The sequence below is a fragment of the Syzygium oleosum genome, unplaced genomic scaffold (genome assembly GCF_021117445.2).
Source record: "Syzygium oleosum isolate NSW1041296 unplaced genomic scaffold, Sole_v2.1 Sole_v2.11, whole genome shotgun sequence".
NCBI classification, from domain to species: domain Eukaryota; kingdom Viridiplantae; phylum Streptophyta; class Magnoliopsida; order Myrtales; family Myrtaceae; genus Syzygium; species Syzygium oleosum.
The window spans coordinates 9,134,142-9,151,673 of record NW_026607495.1 but is presented as its reverse complement, the minus strand read 5'-3'; the positions used below and the strand labels follow the sequence as shown (position 1 = coordinate 9,151,673).

Here is a 17,532-nt window from a genome sequence, read left to right as displayed (position 1 = left end):
CGTTATAGCTCTATGATGCATTTCCATATAAGATTTTTCCATGCCCTCATTTGAAACTTCCCCTAAGTTTTTGCAACATTAGGGCCAAAAAGGCTAGGCATCTCGCGATCATCATCATGAAAACTCATCATCCCGGTGTTGACATTACTTATATATTACCCATTTGCAGTTCTTTGACAATGGGAAATAATAAAAGAAAAAAATTATTTTTATTCCTATATTTTCACGCATTTTGAGATCAAATCCTTGCACTTTTAATTTGTTTGATCAAATCTTTCTATTTTTACAAATTTTCTAATCAAGTCCCTTCTGCACCAAATCTGGTTGACGTGGCCGTCAGATGTCGTCATATTATGATATGGATAAAGTTTTTCTAATGTAGACGTCCACTTGGGCTTCCACATTGGCTAAATTTTACGCACAACATATTTCAAAGTTGTCTTCATTGGCTAAATTTTTCCATACATATCCACGTGGAGACCCGCATATTCTATTTGCACCGTACTTTAGCATCGTCCGATGGTCACTTCAATGAAATGTGGTCCGATTTAGTTTAAGTTGGAACTTAATTAGAGAATTTGTGAAACAGGACTTCATTAGACAAATTTAAAATATGTGAATTTGATTCGGGAAAATGTGGAAGTATTTGGACAAAAAGTAGTTTTTTTTTCCAGATAATAATAAACTATTTAAGCTAATGATGATTCTATTAATCGGGTAATTGCATCCTAAGCAAGCTGTACTTTGTCCAACAGCATTCACATGTAATCACTAACCTGCACAATGTCTGTAATTCACAAGTTTTAAGTATCTAGAACGTCGACTATATCTCTTGTGAAAAGTGTAACATATAATTAAGCTTAGGGAACCCAATGTGAATTTCAATTCGATTCAGAATTAAATAAAAATTCAAGAAGATTTAGCAAATTAAGAAAAAAAAATTATAATTCAGTGATAGGAGAGCTTTAGAACGGACGAAGTTGGCTAATCTAAAGAATTGCTCAATGGGTATTATTTTCTTCGTTAAAAGTCTAAATTCAAATCGTAATATCTGTGCGTGGCAGATCCTGGAATCTCGTTGGGGGGACGAATTTAGCCTTTAAGGAACTATTCGCACAAATTCTGAACTAAGTAATCGTATAATAAGAAGTATAGATGGTGGGGGCCCATCCAATTTTTCTTACTCAATTTTTCACCTTCTTCTCTTTTTTTTATCATTTTCGATGTGTCACGAAATGGTTGGCATTGGACCCCATGCCAAAAGTCGGCAATGCTGTTGGGGACCGCGTGAAATTGGATAATTAAATCAAATCACATACTATAATGATGTATACGAATTCTCATCTAAATGGTTTCTTTTAATTCTTGGATTGTATCAAACTAGCTTATAGTAAATTAAATGAATCTTCTTTTCTCTGCATCTGTTATTGCAAACGCGTAAAAACTATCACAAAAATAAGAGGATTATTGCCAACCAGACAATTCAATTACATCGGATCATCCAAATAATCATTGAGGCAACATTAGAACATCAATTACTTTAACACTTAGGTTTCTCGACATGGAAATATCTTTTAATTTTGCCCTTATGACGCCTAATTAAACGTTTCGATTGGGCATCACACTTCACACATCACCAAATGCAAAAGTGTACTCTCAATTTTTTTTCTCATAATTAATAATTTCTTTTTTGACGATTTGCCTATTAATCGAGTAACGGACATATTTATGAATCGGACGTGACGTGCATGATTCACAAACTTTTGATAGTGCGTGTGGGGCTCCTGATTGTGAATTGTGATGTTGAGTGTGGGGCTCTTAAACGCGGTTTCCGCACGAAGAAGACTAAAGTCAGAAAGAAACACGAGAAATAAATGGGCTTAATTCCCTAAAAAATCTCAAACTTTAGGTTAAATTTCAAATCTGTCCTGAATTTTTTTATCTTAAAAAAACTCCAAACTTTATGTCCAGTCCCAAATCTACCCCGAACTTTTTTTGTCTTAGAAAAACCCCAAACTTTAAGTTCAGTCCAAATCTCCGAATTTTGTTTTGTTTAAAAAAATCACCAAAATTCAATTATTTTCAAAAATATACCCTGGTAATCTAGTCCCAACTTGACGTGGTACTTTCATGTCGATAATAAATCCACATCAACAAAATAATTGGGCTTTTTTTAGACAAAGAAAAGTTCGGAGCAAATTTGGACTGAACCTAAAAATTAGGTTTTTTTTTAAATTAAAAAAAATTTTGGGTGGATTTGTTATCATCCCTAACTTTCATATCCTAGAATGGTTTTATTTTAGAGAATTTCAACAATTTTTATTTGATTTGATTTGTTATCGAAGTTAAAATGTGACGTCGATCTGTACCTATCGCCCCATTACTTTGTTGATGTGGATTTGTTATGACGTAGAAGTACCACGTCAAGTTGGGACTGGATCATGGAGGTACATTTTTTAAAATAAATTGAAATTTGCTGATTTTTTTTTTACATATAACAGAATTCGGGGCAGATTTGGGACTAAACGTAAAGTTTGGGGTTTTTTCTTAGACATAAAAAAGTTTGGGGCAGATTTGGGACTGGACCTAAAGTTTAGGGTCTTTTCTTAGACAAAAAAAAGTTTGGGGTGGATTTGGGACTTGACCTAAAGTTTAGGGTTTTTTAGGAAATTCACCCGAAATAAATGTGGACTCGGGCACAAATTCTACATCTGATCTGCGTCTAATTTTCTTTGGAACCCTTATCAGATAGTGAACATTCCTGAAGCACATCATTCATCAGCTCCTTCAATGGCTGCTTCTACGAATCCGAATAGGAATTACCATGTGTTCTTGAGTTTCAAAGGCGCGGACGTCCGCAACAACTTCCTCAGTCATCTCTACGCGGCTCTTGACCAGAAAGGAATACACACTTTTGTGGATCGCGAAGAGCTTCAGAAAGGAGAGGAAATATCGCCGGCACTCATGAGGGCAATTGAGGAATCGCATGTCGCGATCATCATTTTCTCCCAGGACTACGCTTCCTCGCCCTGGTGTTTGGAAGAGGTAACAAAAATCATGGAGTGCAAGGAGGGAAAGGGCCTGATTGTGTTCCCGGTGTTTTACAAAGTGGAACCGAGAGAAGTGAGAGGGGTCAGAGAGAGTTATGGGAGAGCTATGGCTAAGCATGAGTTCAAGTTAGGAAAGGATTCGGAGAAAGTGAAGAGATGGAAGAAGGCTCTCTTTGATGCCGGTAGCTTGTATGGGTGGGACCTAAATGGCAGGTAAGCACAAAAGTCAAAAAACCGAAACTTAAAGCTAACAAATTCTTTGAATTCGATTCTTGTTGTGTTGGTAATTAGAAATTCGTCTTAGATAAATTGTGTTTATGGTACCCGCGTCACTATTGTCTTCAGGAGCAAGGTCTTTGTAATTTTCCTTGCGCAGATGTTGACGCAGGTTCACCCAAATGTGTTATTTCTTTTCATCTTGTTATTTGCTAATCTTTTTATCAAAGTCTCTATATGACAATTAGAGGTTGAATTCCTGTTATAGCTTTGAAATGCCACATGTTTCTCTTTATGTTGAGTGATTATCAGAGATGAAGCGGAGCTCATACAGTGCATCGTAAAGAAATTATCAAGTCATCTCAACCATATACCCTTACATGTTGCTAAGTATCCAGTTGGAATAGATTCCCGAGTTCAAGAACTTATATGTTTGTCACAGAAAGAGTCAGCTGAGGATGATGTTATGATGATAGGTCTATGGGGACCCGGAGGCATAGGGAAAACAACAATTGCTAAGGCACTATATAATGCTATTGAGAGACAATTTCAAGGTTGTAGTTTTTTGGCGCAAGTTAGAGAAACTTCGAACCAAACCGATGGTCTAGTTGCTTTGCAAAAAAAACTTCTGTCTGAGATCTTATCTCATAGAGATTTAATAATCTATAGTGTGGACGGAGGAATTAGTTTGATACGGGAAAGACTATGTTCCAAGAAGGTTCTCTTAGTTCTTGACGATGTTGACCAGTTGGATCAACTCAATGCTTTAGCTAGAGAAGGCAATTGGTTTGGCAAAGGAAGTAGAATCATTGTTACATCAAGAGATAAACATTTGCTAACTTCTCATGGTATAAATTGTGTTTATGAAGTTGAAGCTTTAGAAGACAATGAAGCACTAGACCTTTTTGGTCGGCATGCCTTCCCAAATAGCAAGAAAGTGGAAATCCGAAGGGATCTCATAGATAGAGCACTGCATTATGCTGACGGCTTTCCGTTAGCCCTGGAAGTGTTGGGCTCATTCTTACGTGGAAGAAAGGAAACTGCATGGGAAAGTACAATGCTTAAACTCTCCAAAATTCCTGAACCAACTATTAATCGAGTTCTCAAGATAAGCTTCGATGCATTGGAGGACAATGAGAGGGAGATTTTCCTTGATATTGCTTGTTTCTTTAAGGGGAGAAGTATAGAATATATCAAGGAAGTTCTTGACAGCCGTGATTTTTACACAACTATAGGAATAGAAATTCTCATCGAGAGGTCCTTGATAAAAAATGAGTATGGGACCCTACAAATGCACGATTTGATTCAGTTGATGGGTAAGGATATTGTTAATCAGGAATGTCCCGATGATCCTGGGAAGCGCAGTAGATTATGGCTTTTCGAAGATGTTCGGGACATTCTATGTGAAGATATGGTAAAAGTTGTTTATGTCAATTTTTCTACATCTCAGTTTTTAAATTACTTTGATTTGGACAATATATTGCAAATCTCAACAGACATTTTGTGTGAATTTGCTCTGTTATGGATAGGGAACGAAAGCAATAAAGGCCATACTATTGGATTTGTCTACCCCAGAAGAGGTAACTATTAGTCCTAATGCTTTCGCAAACATGAAAAGGATGAGAATGCTCATTTTGAATGATGTGCATATCTCTTCACAAGGTCCCGTACGTCTCCCTAATGAGCTAAGTTGGCTCAAATGGCCCAATGCCCCGGATCTAGAATTTGGCTCTGGTCCAAAGAAACTCGTAAGACTCGATGTCCAGAAAAGTCATATTAGACAATTAGGGGGCAACTTTCGGGTAAGCCCTTGTGATGACTAGCTTTCCACTTTTATAGCTATAAAAATATTTACATAGCTTAATTACTGCACTAGTATGTTTTTGCAGAATTTTAGAACGTTGAAGTCCATCAATTTCAGTGAATGCAATTTCCTGGCTAGTGTTCCTGACCTTTCATCGGCTCCAAATCTGGAGAGGTTGGATCTTGATGGGTGCGAAAGCTTGGTGGAGGTTCACCAATCCGTCGGATATCATGACAAGTTAAAATATTTGTCGCTTCAATTGTGCTTTAATCTTAGTATATTTCCTAGTACACTCAAGACAAAATCTCTTCAAAAACTTTGTCTCTCTTGTTGTTCTAAACTTGAGAAGTTCCCCGATATTCTAGTAAAGATGGAACATCTAGAATATCTTGAGTTACAAGAGACAGCTATTAAAGAACTTCCTGCATCAATTGAAAATCTTGTTTCTGTGAAGAGGATCGATTTAGGAGATTGCAAAAACCTTGCAAGGCTTCCATCAAGCATCTACAAGTTGAAAAATCTCAAATTTCTAAGTCTTGAATGGTGCTCAAATTTTGTCATGTTTCCAAAGAACTTGAAGGATTCAACCGATCTTGATGGCGATATGGGATTCCAAAATCTATACGAGCTAAGACTTACCGGCTGCAATCTATCAGAAGTAGAGTTCCTTGAGAGATCTTCCAATTTTCCCCTATTGGAGTACCTACTTCTTGCAAATAACAAGTTTACTCATCTACCAACATGCATCAACAAGTATGATTATTGGAAAGACTTGTTTGTTGATAAATGCAAGCAAAGCAAGGGGGTCAATGTGGCTGATGTGTCAGCACTCTCTCTCTCTCTCTCTCTCTCTCTCTCTCTCTCTCTCTCTCTCTCTCTCATTTTTAATGCTTGATATGTGTCCTATCTATATGACAGAAACTCCTGAAGAGGACCGAAGTCCACATTCTCCTCAATGGAAGAGAGATGCCTGAATGGATTCTCCACTGTAAAGGGGATTCCTTATCGTTCATGGTTCCCCAAGACTTGTACGACAAGTTCCTAGGACTAACACTCTGTTTTGTTCTCGGCCCGGAGCAAGGAAAAGTGGTCCATCATGCTTCATATGTGGTCGACATACTTGTTAATCATGACCGGCGAGTGTCTTCGTGTTCATACCGGAAGTACTTTTATCCATTGGAATCCGATCATGTGTGGCTTCTATATTTCCCACGCAATACACTGATTGAAGGACAAGATTATCTACGAAAGGATTTGAACCATTTCCAAGTTGAACTCAGAGCGTCGAAAGGAAGCGTAAAGAAGTGTGGATTCCGTCTAATATGCAAGCAACAGGAGGATGATCTGAGGGTCGTGCTCCAACACCATCAGCCGATAGAAAGAAATTGGGTTTTCGAGCAAGGAGACTCAGAGGAAGACATTTTAATAGACACCGAGGAAGAAGATAGTCCAGTGAAACAGAACTTAACAAAGAAGATGAGATTGGTCTTAAACCATGGCGAGAGTATGGCTTGCAAAACATGCCTGTCGAATTGGTCACGACATCTGTCCAAAAAAAAAGAAAAGAATTGGTCACGACTTTGTTGAGGAAGTGATTATAGGTGATTTTGATTCCAATGCCTCTTGCTTTTCCTTCAATGTTAATTTAAAGTCATGCTACTGAGATGGTTGAGGAACTGTTTCTTCCCCTCTCGTTTTCTATGATTTGTGATGCAGAGTGCACTAATCCAACAATGAGTGGATGGTTGTTGAAATTGAATGGCCATGCCCTTCCATGTTCTATGAAATTTATCGCATAGATCTCCGTCACCTCTCTTAATACAATTGACGGCGCCAATACTCCATGCTCTAAAATTCTGAGATAGTAAGTTTTGTTCAATCTACCATTATCTATAAACGATATATCCTTCATTTCACATATTATTACAATGAGAGCGACACTGCCCACAGGAAATAAGTAACGCTGCCCGAAGCGATATATAGACTCAATTTAGACATGGAAACGTTCCCATTTATCGGCCTCTCCTAATTCCTGTGATTTATTTTGAATTAGCAACGTTCAAGAGAAAAATGGGCGAAGCAATGTCGGGCAACTTCTCAAGCAAAATCTTGGACCGACCGGAATTGAAACAATCTCAAGTTAACTCCACGAAAGGACCCTCCAAGTATGGGCCGATTCTCTTGCTGATCCTCTACCTTAATTGGAAGTTTGGAACATGAATGAAAATATGGAGTTGGATTCTTTATCAATTTCGTGAACTTTTCTTTTACTACTTTTTTTGAAGTCTTTTGTTCCCGGCATAACTGTTTTTTTTTTTGTAGTATTTCTAACTTTTAAACGAACTTTAGACCAGAGAAATTAATCCTGTGTGTTGTAGTTAATTGGTGTGTTGATTCAGATGATTCTACTTTCGAAAATGTTATAAAAATTCTAATAAAAGCATTTGCCAAACTCTTGAATGCAGGATTTGGCATCAGCTGAGCTTGAAGTGAACTTTTATCGCATCCCAAGTTTATTATTCTTTTTTTAAATTATCAAAATGCTTTCAACGTGCTTTTACTACCTTTAGTAGTCTTAGAGACACGTTAACAAGACATTTATGTCAATTGTAATAAAACTCTTAAAAATCTGTTTCGCTCTTAAATTAGATGAAAATCTATCGGGTAATTTCCATAAATTCAACTCCCAACTCTTTTCAGAGTAAATAATAATGCCATAGTTACTTAGAAGTGGAATCGACAAAGGAGATCACTTGACGGATTGAGAGCCGTTGAGCTCACCATTTTGATGAAAAACGGCAAACAAAAAAAAATCAGACAATTTTCTTTTCCGTAACACTTTTAAAGCAATACTAAACTTTCTTTGAGGAACCATATAAGAAAATGACACTCAACTAAAAACCTATCTGAACTTAATTGTTAGGAGATATCTTGGCCAAAAAAATCAACCACCAATTAATTAATATCTATCTACCCGTCGTTTTGATTGAAGAAAAATGTCAAAAGTAGAGCGGTCTTGATTTTGAATCTTGCATCAGGGAAAGCCACATCCATGACTTCGAGCATCCTCAATTATGTCAGGACGGGCCAGGCCTTGTTCTAGATGATGACTGTTTGACAATGTTTGTCATTCTATAGATATCATCGAGAGTTGGTCCTGAGCAAGACTTTAAAAGGCTCAAGGAGAAAATATGGCGAAGGGACACCCCGGTATGGAGGGAGCTCCTTCTCATGTTCTCTTCATATTCCCTCCCTTCAGGAAAGAAAAAGATTTGAAGAGAACATGGGGCCTTTTGGATGGTGAAAGTAGACACTACGTCAACTTCGATTGGCTATCTTCGGGTAGGCAAGTGTAATAGCCTCTCACGCCTGGAATAACAAAAAGGGAAGTCTCTACTTCCTGCAGTTCTGCTTGTGCTTCGCACAAGTCTGTCAACCGACTGGCAAACCTGTAACCCAGTTGACAAACTTGTGCGGTTCAAAAAAATCAAAGAAAGAGAGGAAAAATGAAGAAGGAAAAAGGAATTGGGTATATTTTCATTTGTGAATTTTGCAATTAGCTCCAATACTTTATGGTTTTTAGTAAATAGTTCTCTTTGTTTTTTTTTTCCATTGGTAATAATCTGCTTAATTTGTAGTACATAAGATGGAGCAATTGATATGCATGCAACCCGAACTAACTGTTTTTTTTATTGTATAAGTTTTTTCTGTTTGTTGTTTTGATTCAGGGATACAAGCGCGCAGAGAGAGAGAGAGAGATTAGGTTTTAGGTTTTTTTTTGTGGGAGTAATTTGGAAAAGAAAAGGCCAATTTAATGAGTAAGATGAAGAAGGAAAAAGGAATTGGGTATATTTTCATTTGTGAATTTTGCAATTAGCTCCAATACTTTATGGTTTTTAGTAAATAGTTCTCTTTGTTTTTTTTTTCCATTGGTAATAATCTGCTTAATTTGTAGTACATAAGATGGAGCATTTGATATGCATGCAACCCGAACTAACTGTTTTTTTTATTGTATAAGTTTTTTCTGTTTGTTGTTTTGATTCAGGGATACAAGCGTGCAGAGAGAGAGAGAGAGATTAGGTTTTAGGTTTTTTTTTTGTGGGAGTAATTTGGAAAAGAAAAGGCCAATTTAATGAGTAAGTAGAGATCATATATATATAACTTGAAGTTTAGTGATAAAACTCACAATGCAAGTCGGGGATTTTGGAAGTTTAGGATGAAAATTGATATCGATACGAAAAGTGAGGATGAGTGTATGTGAGGATGAAGTGGCCAAAGCTAGGAAGAGAGCAAGATCAAGTGGTGAGAAGATTATCCTAATTTTCTAGATTCTTTTTTGTTTTTGTGCTTAAGTAATCTGATGGTCAAATTTCACAAGCAATTGACTATTCTCTTTCCCTTTTCTACTCAGTCATTGTTGCTTGAAAACAGCTCACTCGATTTCAACTGTCGGGTTGTCTCTGAAAAATTAAGGAAAAAGATGAATCCCCAGACTACACGAGCTGACATTTGAGTCCGTGTTAGGAGCGCACGGCAGAAGCCCAATACCTTTCGCCTAGGGAGATCTCTAAAAAGGAGCCTAAGTCCAAGTATGTTAACATATTAGTTGGACTCATCTTTACTCAAAAACTTAAACTAGTGAGTTATGGGCCAACTAGGATATATTAACTATTCTACATCATATCAATTCTTCGATTTAAGATTTGTCTAAATCTCCTCTCACGTACATCCTAACATTCTGACTATGTGCATTTACTAGTTTGATCTTGGTTTGAGTTGACTTTCTTTTGAGACACATGTCAGTATCAAACTCCATTATAATTCAACCCCTAACTTCAAACAAAATTAAATGTAGTTATAATCACTTTAACATTATTAAATGTAGTTATAATCATTTTAATATTATTATATCACAGAAAGAGTCAATAAATAACTTCCATAATATAACATTAGGAGTCAGCCCATATTCATACAATATACAGTTAGGAGTACTAAAGTCTCATTCCCCTTATAAAAAGGTTTACTTGTTTTGTTCTCTTAGAATCATATAAGTGTGAAATATTATGTGTACTTCATTAACACAAATTAAGAAATAAAGATGTGGTTCATCTTTTTAAACCTATAATGATCAAGATAATTTTTTTCTTTACTTGCAATAGATAGAAATAAAGTCAAATCTTAATCTGCAAAGAGTTGATTGAATAGTTAAATGCTTGATTCATAAGACAGATTCGTTATTTATTTACGAAGTCACCATTTAAAATAACTTTAAGGGGTCATGTCTACTATTGTTCTATTGATGAAGTCTTGTCGCACGTGAGTAAGAGCATTCATGTGCATTCGTAAGGTTTAGTCAACTAAAGATTTGAATCCGTTTTTATAAAAATTAATTAATTTTTACTATACAAGTAATTTTATTTATCGTAAAAAATTCTCATTAAGTATGCCAAATTGAACATTTCATTTGAAAACTTAGCGGTTATGGGGAGAATCGTTTCACCTAATAAGGGTAAATCATTAGCTTGCGAAAAAGTATACATCTAATGTATTATTAAAGCAGAAAAAAGAAAGGAAAAAGAAAAAAAAAAAAAAACAAAGAAGGAGGGGCGGCCTGTCGGGCCCAAGGAATTGCATCGTGTCACTACTTTTGCAACGACTATTTTACATTACAACGATTAATATGGAAACCGATTTTACGACGTATTATGACGTTTTTTTAACTTAATTATGACTGAACATCATAAGGTTATACAGTATATCCAAAGTATCGTAAAAAGTACCCCTAACTTACAACTCTGTCTTTGAAGGAGAAAGAAAAAGTGACATTCACACTTTTTTTTTTATGAAAAAACAATAAGTTTTTCAATTATAACACAGAATTAGGTGAAAATTAAGCATGGATGTGCGAAGCAATATCGAACTTGAACTTGCCAAACTCGGCTCGATAACCTCACAAGCCTAATCAAGTTTAAGTTACCTTTTGTAGATTATTTAATACTTAAAAAAGTAGATATGAAAATCCTTAAAATCCCATTCTACATGAAATTTCGAGCTTGATATCTTGTATATTTAGCATAGTCAAGTTGAGTCAAGCAAGCTTGAATAGATTTTCTTTTCGAGTTGGGTTCGAGCGAGAAATTTAATATTCGATCGAGCTCAAGTCATATTTCAAGCATAGTATGTGAGTCAAGTTTGACATTGGGTTAACTCTGACACAATTCGATTGTGTCTCTACCTTGAGGGTTAAACCTAGGACCCTAGTGCTCACACCCAAGACCTCAAGGGTCAACTGCGGACCTTAGAGCCGGGACTAAAGACACTTGCCAAACAGGTTATCATGCGGGCCAAGCTCGAGACCCCACTCCTAGACTCGGGACCTCGGCCTTGGACTTGAGTTATGAACTATGGAACTATAAATGAAATCATCAATTTGTATTAGTGTACCGCCTGACAACTCCATAATATGAAATATTTAAACGAGGTTGCGCAAACAGGACCATGCAACAAGAGATTACTATAGTTTTAAAGAAGAAATAGATCTCACACTGTGTTTTTACTATCAAAACTTACTCAGAGAAACCCTAAAGCACCCTCAAGAGGCAATGTAATATTGGAATATTGGGCAAAACTGGACTTAAGTGCCATCTCCAAACCAGCGTTTTTAGGCCGGCAAAAGGGAGTGCAGACACGGTAGAGACACCGACTCAATAAGGGGGGCACCGCAACGCCTTTCCGTGAAATGTGGACTCGGGCACAATCTGCACTGTACTTGATTGTGATAGTGCGTGTGGGGCTCCTAAACCAGAAAGGAGAGACCCCTGGTAGTGGTCCAACTTTCTTTGGTCTTCGTTCCATTGCGAAAGTCATGCCCCACGAACAAAGTGATATATAGATAAGAGCTAGAGCTTGGAACCCCCATCAGATAGTTAACATTCTTGAAGCACATCATTCATCAGCTCTTATAATGGCTCCTCCTTCGAATCTGAATAGGAATTACCATGTGTTCCTGAGTTTCAGAGGCGCAGACGTCCGTAAGAACTTCCTCAGTCATCTCTATGCAGCTTTGGAACAGAAAGGAATACAAACTTTTGTGGATAGTGAGGAGCTCAGGAAAGGAGAGGAAATATCGCCAGCGCTCACGAGGGCGATCGAGGAATCGTGGGTGGCGATCATCGTTTTCTCCGAGGACTATGCTTCCTCGCCGTGGTGTTTGGAAGAGGTAGCAAAAATCATGGAGTGCAAGGAGGGAAAGGGCCTGATTGTGTTCCCGGTGTTTTACAAAGTGGAACCGAGAGAAGTGAGAGGGGTAAGAGAGAGTTATGGGAAAGCTATGGCTAAGCATGAGTGCAAGTTCGGGAAGGATTCGGAGAAAGTGAAGAGATGGAAGAAGGCTCTCTTTGACGCAGGTAGCTTGTCTGGGTGGGACTTGAATGATAGGTATGCACAAATGCGATGCAGTGCTTTGCGATTGTCAGCTCATGATTGTTTGTTAGATGTCAAATCGTATGTATATGTTCGAATTGCCACATCAACTTCTTTGAATTTGTTGTAGACACAAAAGTCGAATAACCAAAATTTCAAGCTAACAGATTCTTTAAATTCGATTCTTGCTGTGTAGATAATGAGAAATTTTTGTCTAAGATAAGTAGTGTGGTTCCTAGAATCCGAGTCATTATTGTCCTCAAGCACAGATTTTTTGTAATTTTCCTTCTGCAGATGTTGGCGCAGGTTCACCCACTTTTCATCTTTTTTTTTTTGGTGTAAAATGTAAGTAGTATATAACAGAAGATGTACAGCAGCTTAGGGGCATTCCCCGGCATTACAACTAGTACTAATAATTCGAGAATATGGAGGTAGGAAGTCTCCATAAAGTAGCTAAAACAAAGTTAGCTTGCGAAGGTTTGATTTTTTTGTATAGTGAAGCTCTACCTCTTACATTTTTCCGCACCTTCGCCAAAATAATCTAAATGTCGGTTGGATTGTTTTGAAACCGCCTATGGTTGCGCTCCATCCAAGTGCAATATACATTAGCTAGGAAAGATACTTTGAGGAGTTTCGCTGCCAAATCTTTGCCTCTTGTTGCTCTAACCATCCATTGAAGCTCCTCATTCCATCCCCATACATTACGCCTAATCCCATGTTGCGCAAGAATATTGCGCCGATGCTACCTGTCCATTCGCATTGAAGAAAAGGTGAGTCGTGTTCTCTATACTTGCCCTACGTAAGGTACATTGAACATCGATCAAGTCATCCACCGTGATATGATCTCTGCTCGTCGGAAGCCTATCCCTACATACTAGCCAACCAATAAAATTGTGTTTGTTAACGCCGCTACTCCATATTAAGTTATACCACTCCACAGCCGGACTCTCGTGTCTAAGTTCATCCAAGACATCATGACAACAATATCTTGGATTAGACATGACTGGGGTTAGGACATGACGTAGTTTATGACCCACTTTTCATCTTATTATTTATTAATCTTATATGAAATTTTCCTTACGGTGTTAGAGGATTAATTCCTTCCATGGCTTTGAAATGGTAAAAAATGTGTCTCTTTCTTTTGAGTGCTTATTAGAAATGAAGCGGAGCTCATACAATGCATCGTGAAGGAATTATCAATTCGTCTTGACCGAACACCCTTACATGTTGCTAAGTATCCGGTCGGAATAGATTCCCGAGTTCAAGAATTGATATGGTTGTCACAGGAAGAGTCTACTACTGATGAAGTTTTGATGATAGGTATATGGGGACCTGGAGGCATAGGCAAGACAACGATTGCTAAAGCCTTATATAATGCTTCTATTGAGAGACAATTTCAGGGTTTCAGTTTTTTGGCGCAAGTTAGAGAAACTTCGTTCGAAAGCAATGGTCTAGTTGCTTTGCAGGAAAAACTTCTATCCGAGATCTTATCTCATAGAAATTTAACGGTCTATAGCGTTGACAAAGGAATTAGTTTGATAAGGGAAAGACTATATCGCAAGAAGGTTTTCTTAGTTCTTGACGATGTTGACCAGATGGATCAATTGAATGCATTAGCTGGAGAAGGCAATTGGTTTGGAAAAGGAAGTAGAATTATTGTTACATCGAGAGATAAACATTTGCTAACTTCTCATGGTATAAACTATGTGTATGAAGTTAAAATTTTAAAAGACGATAAAGCACTAGACCTTTTTGGCCGGTATGCCTTTCCAAATAGCAAGACAGTTGAAATAAGAAGGGATCTCATTGATAGAGCACTGCATTATGCTAACGGCCTTCCGTTAGCCCTCAAAGTATTGGGCTCATTCTTATGTGGAAGGACGGAATCTGCAAGGGAAAGTACATTGCATAAACTCTCCAAAAGTCCTGACCAAACTATCAATCGAGTTCTCAAGACAAGCTTCGTTGGATTGGAGGACAACGAGAGGGAGATTTTCCTCGATATTGCTTGTTTCTTTAAGGGGAAAAGTATAGAATACGTCGAGAAAGTTCTTGACAGCTGTAATTTTGACACAACCATAGGAATAGAAATTCTCATTGAGAGGTCCTTGATAAAAAATGAGAATGAAACCCTGCAAATGCATGATTTGGTTCAGTTGATGGGTAAGGATATTGTTAATCAGGAATGTCTCGATGATCCTAGGAAGCGCAGCAGATTATGGCTTTTTGAAGACGTTCTAGACATTCTATGTGAAGATAAGGTGAAAGTTATTTATGTCAATTTTGCAACATCTTAGTTTTTACATTACTTTGATTTGGACAGTACAATGTAAATCTCAACTGGAAATTTTGTCTGACAACTGAATTTTCTCTATTATGAATAGGGAAAGAATGCAGTAAAGGCCATAGTATTGGACTTGCTCGCACCAGAAAAGATAACCATTAGTTATGATGCTTTTACAAACATGAAAATGTTGAGAATGCTCATTTTGCTTAAAGTGCATATCTCTTCACAAGGTCCTATACGTCTCCCTAACGAGCTAAGATGTCTTGAATGGCCCAATGCCCCGGATCTAGAATTTGGCTCCGGTCCAAAGAAACTCGTGAGACTAGATGTCCAGAAAAGTCATATTAGACAATTAGGGGGCAACTTTCAGGTAAGCCCTTGTGATGATTAGCTTTTTATCACCATAAAATATTTGCAGAGCTTAATGACTGCACTGGTATGTTTTTGCAGAATTTTAGAACGTTGAAGTCCATCAATTTCTGGGAATGCAAATCCCTTGTTAGTGTTCCTGACCTTTCGTCGGTTCCAAATTTGGAGAGCTTGTTTCTTTATTGGTGCGAAAGCTTGGTGGAGGTTCACCAATCCATTGGATATCTTGAGAATTTAAAACTTTTGTGTCTAGTAGGCTGCTCAAATCTTAGTATAGTTCCTGGCACGCTCAAGACAAAATCTCTTCAAGAGCTTCGTCTCTCTTGTTGTTCTAAACTTGATAAGTTCCCTGATATTCTAGGAAAAATGGAACATCTAGAATATCTTGAGTTACAGGGAACGGCCATTAAAGAACTCCCTACATCAATTGAAAATCTTGTTTCGGTGAAGAGGATAGGATTAGGATATTGCAAACACCTTGAAAAGCTTCCGCCGAGCATTTATAAGTTGAAAAATCTCAAGTCTTTGAGTCTTGAAGGGTGCTCGAATTTTATGATGTTTCCAAAGAATTTGAACGATTCAACTGATCCTCTTGGTGACCTCGGATTCCAAAATCTAGACGAGCTAAGACTTAGTGGCTGCAATCTATCAGAAGTAGAGTTCCTTAATAGTTCTTCCAGTTTTCCCAAATTTGGGTGCCTACTTCTTGCAAATAACAAGTTTACTCATCTGCCGACATGCATCAACAAGTATGATTATTGGAAAGACTTGTTTGTTCATAAACGCAAGCAATTACAAGAGATTCCTCAGCTTCCATCAAATATGTGCATCGTAGAAGCAAATAGTTGTAATTCTCTGCAGAAACTCCCAAATTTGTCGAGTCTGCCCTCTAATTGTCTTGAAGTTGACATGTCTTCATGCTGCGAATGCAAAGGGAGCAATGTGGCCAATGTGTCATCACTCGAGGTCGGACTCTCTCTCTCTCTCTCTCTCTCATATTTTGAATGCTTTCTTGTCTGTAGCTCTTCTGTTCCAACATTCTTCTCACTGTAGATAGAGAAAGTCTTCTGGCCGGTGTGTTACCTCATGGAATATAGTGATACTGTGTACTATCTATATGACAGGAACTCCCGAAGAGGAGTGAAGTCAACATTCTCCTAAGTGGAAGAGAGATGCCTGAATGGATTCTCCACTGTAAAGAGGGTTCCATATCTTTCATGGTTCCCCAGGAGTTGCATGACAAGTTCCTAGGACTAGCACTCTGTTTTGTCTGTGGCCCGGAGGAAGGAGAAGTGATCGATCATGCTTCATATGAGGTCTACATACTTGTTAATGATAGCCTGAGAGCATCTTCGTACGCGATGAACTTTTATCCATTGGAATCCAATCATGTGTGGCTTATATATTTGCCACGCAGTATACTGACTAGAGGACGTGATTATCTGCGAAAGGGTTGGAACCATTTCCAAGTTCGCCACAGATTACCGAAAGTAAGCTTAACGAAGTGTGGATTCCGTCTAATATGCGAGAAACAGGAGGATGATCTGAGGGTCGTGCCCCAACACCATCAGCCGATGGAAAGAAATTGGGTTTTCAAGGAAGGAGACTCAGAGAAAGCCAATTCAATGGACACCTGAGGAAGAAGATAGTCCAAGTGAAACAGATGTAGAGGAAATCTCATCACTTTTAACAGAGAAGATAAGATGGTCTTGAACTATGGCAAGATTATAGGTGATTTTGATTCCCGACTTGTCGAGGAAGTGATTCTTGGGGGAAGCGAACCGGGTGATTTTGATTTAAATGCCTTTCGCTTTTCCCTTTTCTGGGTCTTTACTAGAACTTTGGAAATGTCTGCTCCTTGATTAGAACTCAAAATCACTGTAACACAGAGGTTTCACGTCATGCTGCTGACATGGTGGAGGAACTCTCCTTCTTCTTTTTTGCCTCTGCTTCTTTATGATTTGTGATGCAGAGTGCATTGACCCAAAATTAAGTGGATGCTTGTTGAATGGCCATGTTCTTCCTAAGTTGCCCTATGAAATTTATCATATTAGACCTCGGTGACCTCTCGTAATATAATTAATGATGCCAATTCTTCATACCGTAAAATTTTAAGATAGTAAGTTTCGCTCAATCTACTATAATCTATATCTTCAAGAAAGTGTTGATCTAATTGTCTCAAAGATCAAAAGGTCAATACAGGAAAGATTAGTTGATTCCTCTGTTGTTGCTGAGCAGGTTGCAGTGGGGGTGCGTGGAATGCATTCCGGAATAAAAATTCTGTTCGAATGCATTCCGAACGAAGCGTTGTTAAAAAATTTCGAATCGTTCGGAGCAATTTTGCATTTTGAAATAAAAATGCGTTTGTTAAAAATACTTGATTC

General features: G+C 37.8%; 2 protein-coding genes across 2 annotated transcripts; both read left to right on the top strand.

Moving 5' to 3' along the window:
- Positions 1-2,699: 2,699 nt before the first annotated feature.
- On the top strand, positions 2,700-6,857 carry LOC115666322 (disease resistance protein RUN1-like). Its single transcript, XM_056315767.1, has 5 exons — positions 2,700-3,263; positions 3,579-4,680; positions 4,796-5,068; positions 5,156-5,905; positions 5,989-6,857. Exons 1-5 carry the CDS (start codon positions 2,791-2,793, stop codon positions 6,655-6,657), a joined length of 3,267 nt encoding a protein of 1,088 aa, XP_056171742.1. The 5' UTR covers positions 2,700-2,790; the 3' UTR covers positions 6,658-6,857.
- A 4,800-nt stretch (positions 6,858-11,657) lies between these two features.
- LOC115680529 (disease resistance protein RUN1-like) lies at positions 11,658-16,850 on the top strand. Its single transcript, XM_056316219.1, has 5 exons — positions 11,658-12,507; positions 13,649-14,753; positions 14,877-15,149; positions 15,230-16,114; positions 16,273-16,850. Exons 1-5 carry the CDS (start codon positions 12,035-12,037, stop codon positions 16,783-16,785), a joined length of 3,249 nt encoding a protein of 1,082 aa, XP_056172194.1. The 5' UTR covers positions 11,658-12,034; the 3' UTR covers positions 16,786-16,850.
- Positions 16,851-17,532: the final 682 nt, after the last annotated feature.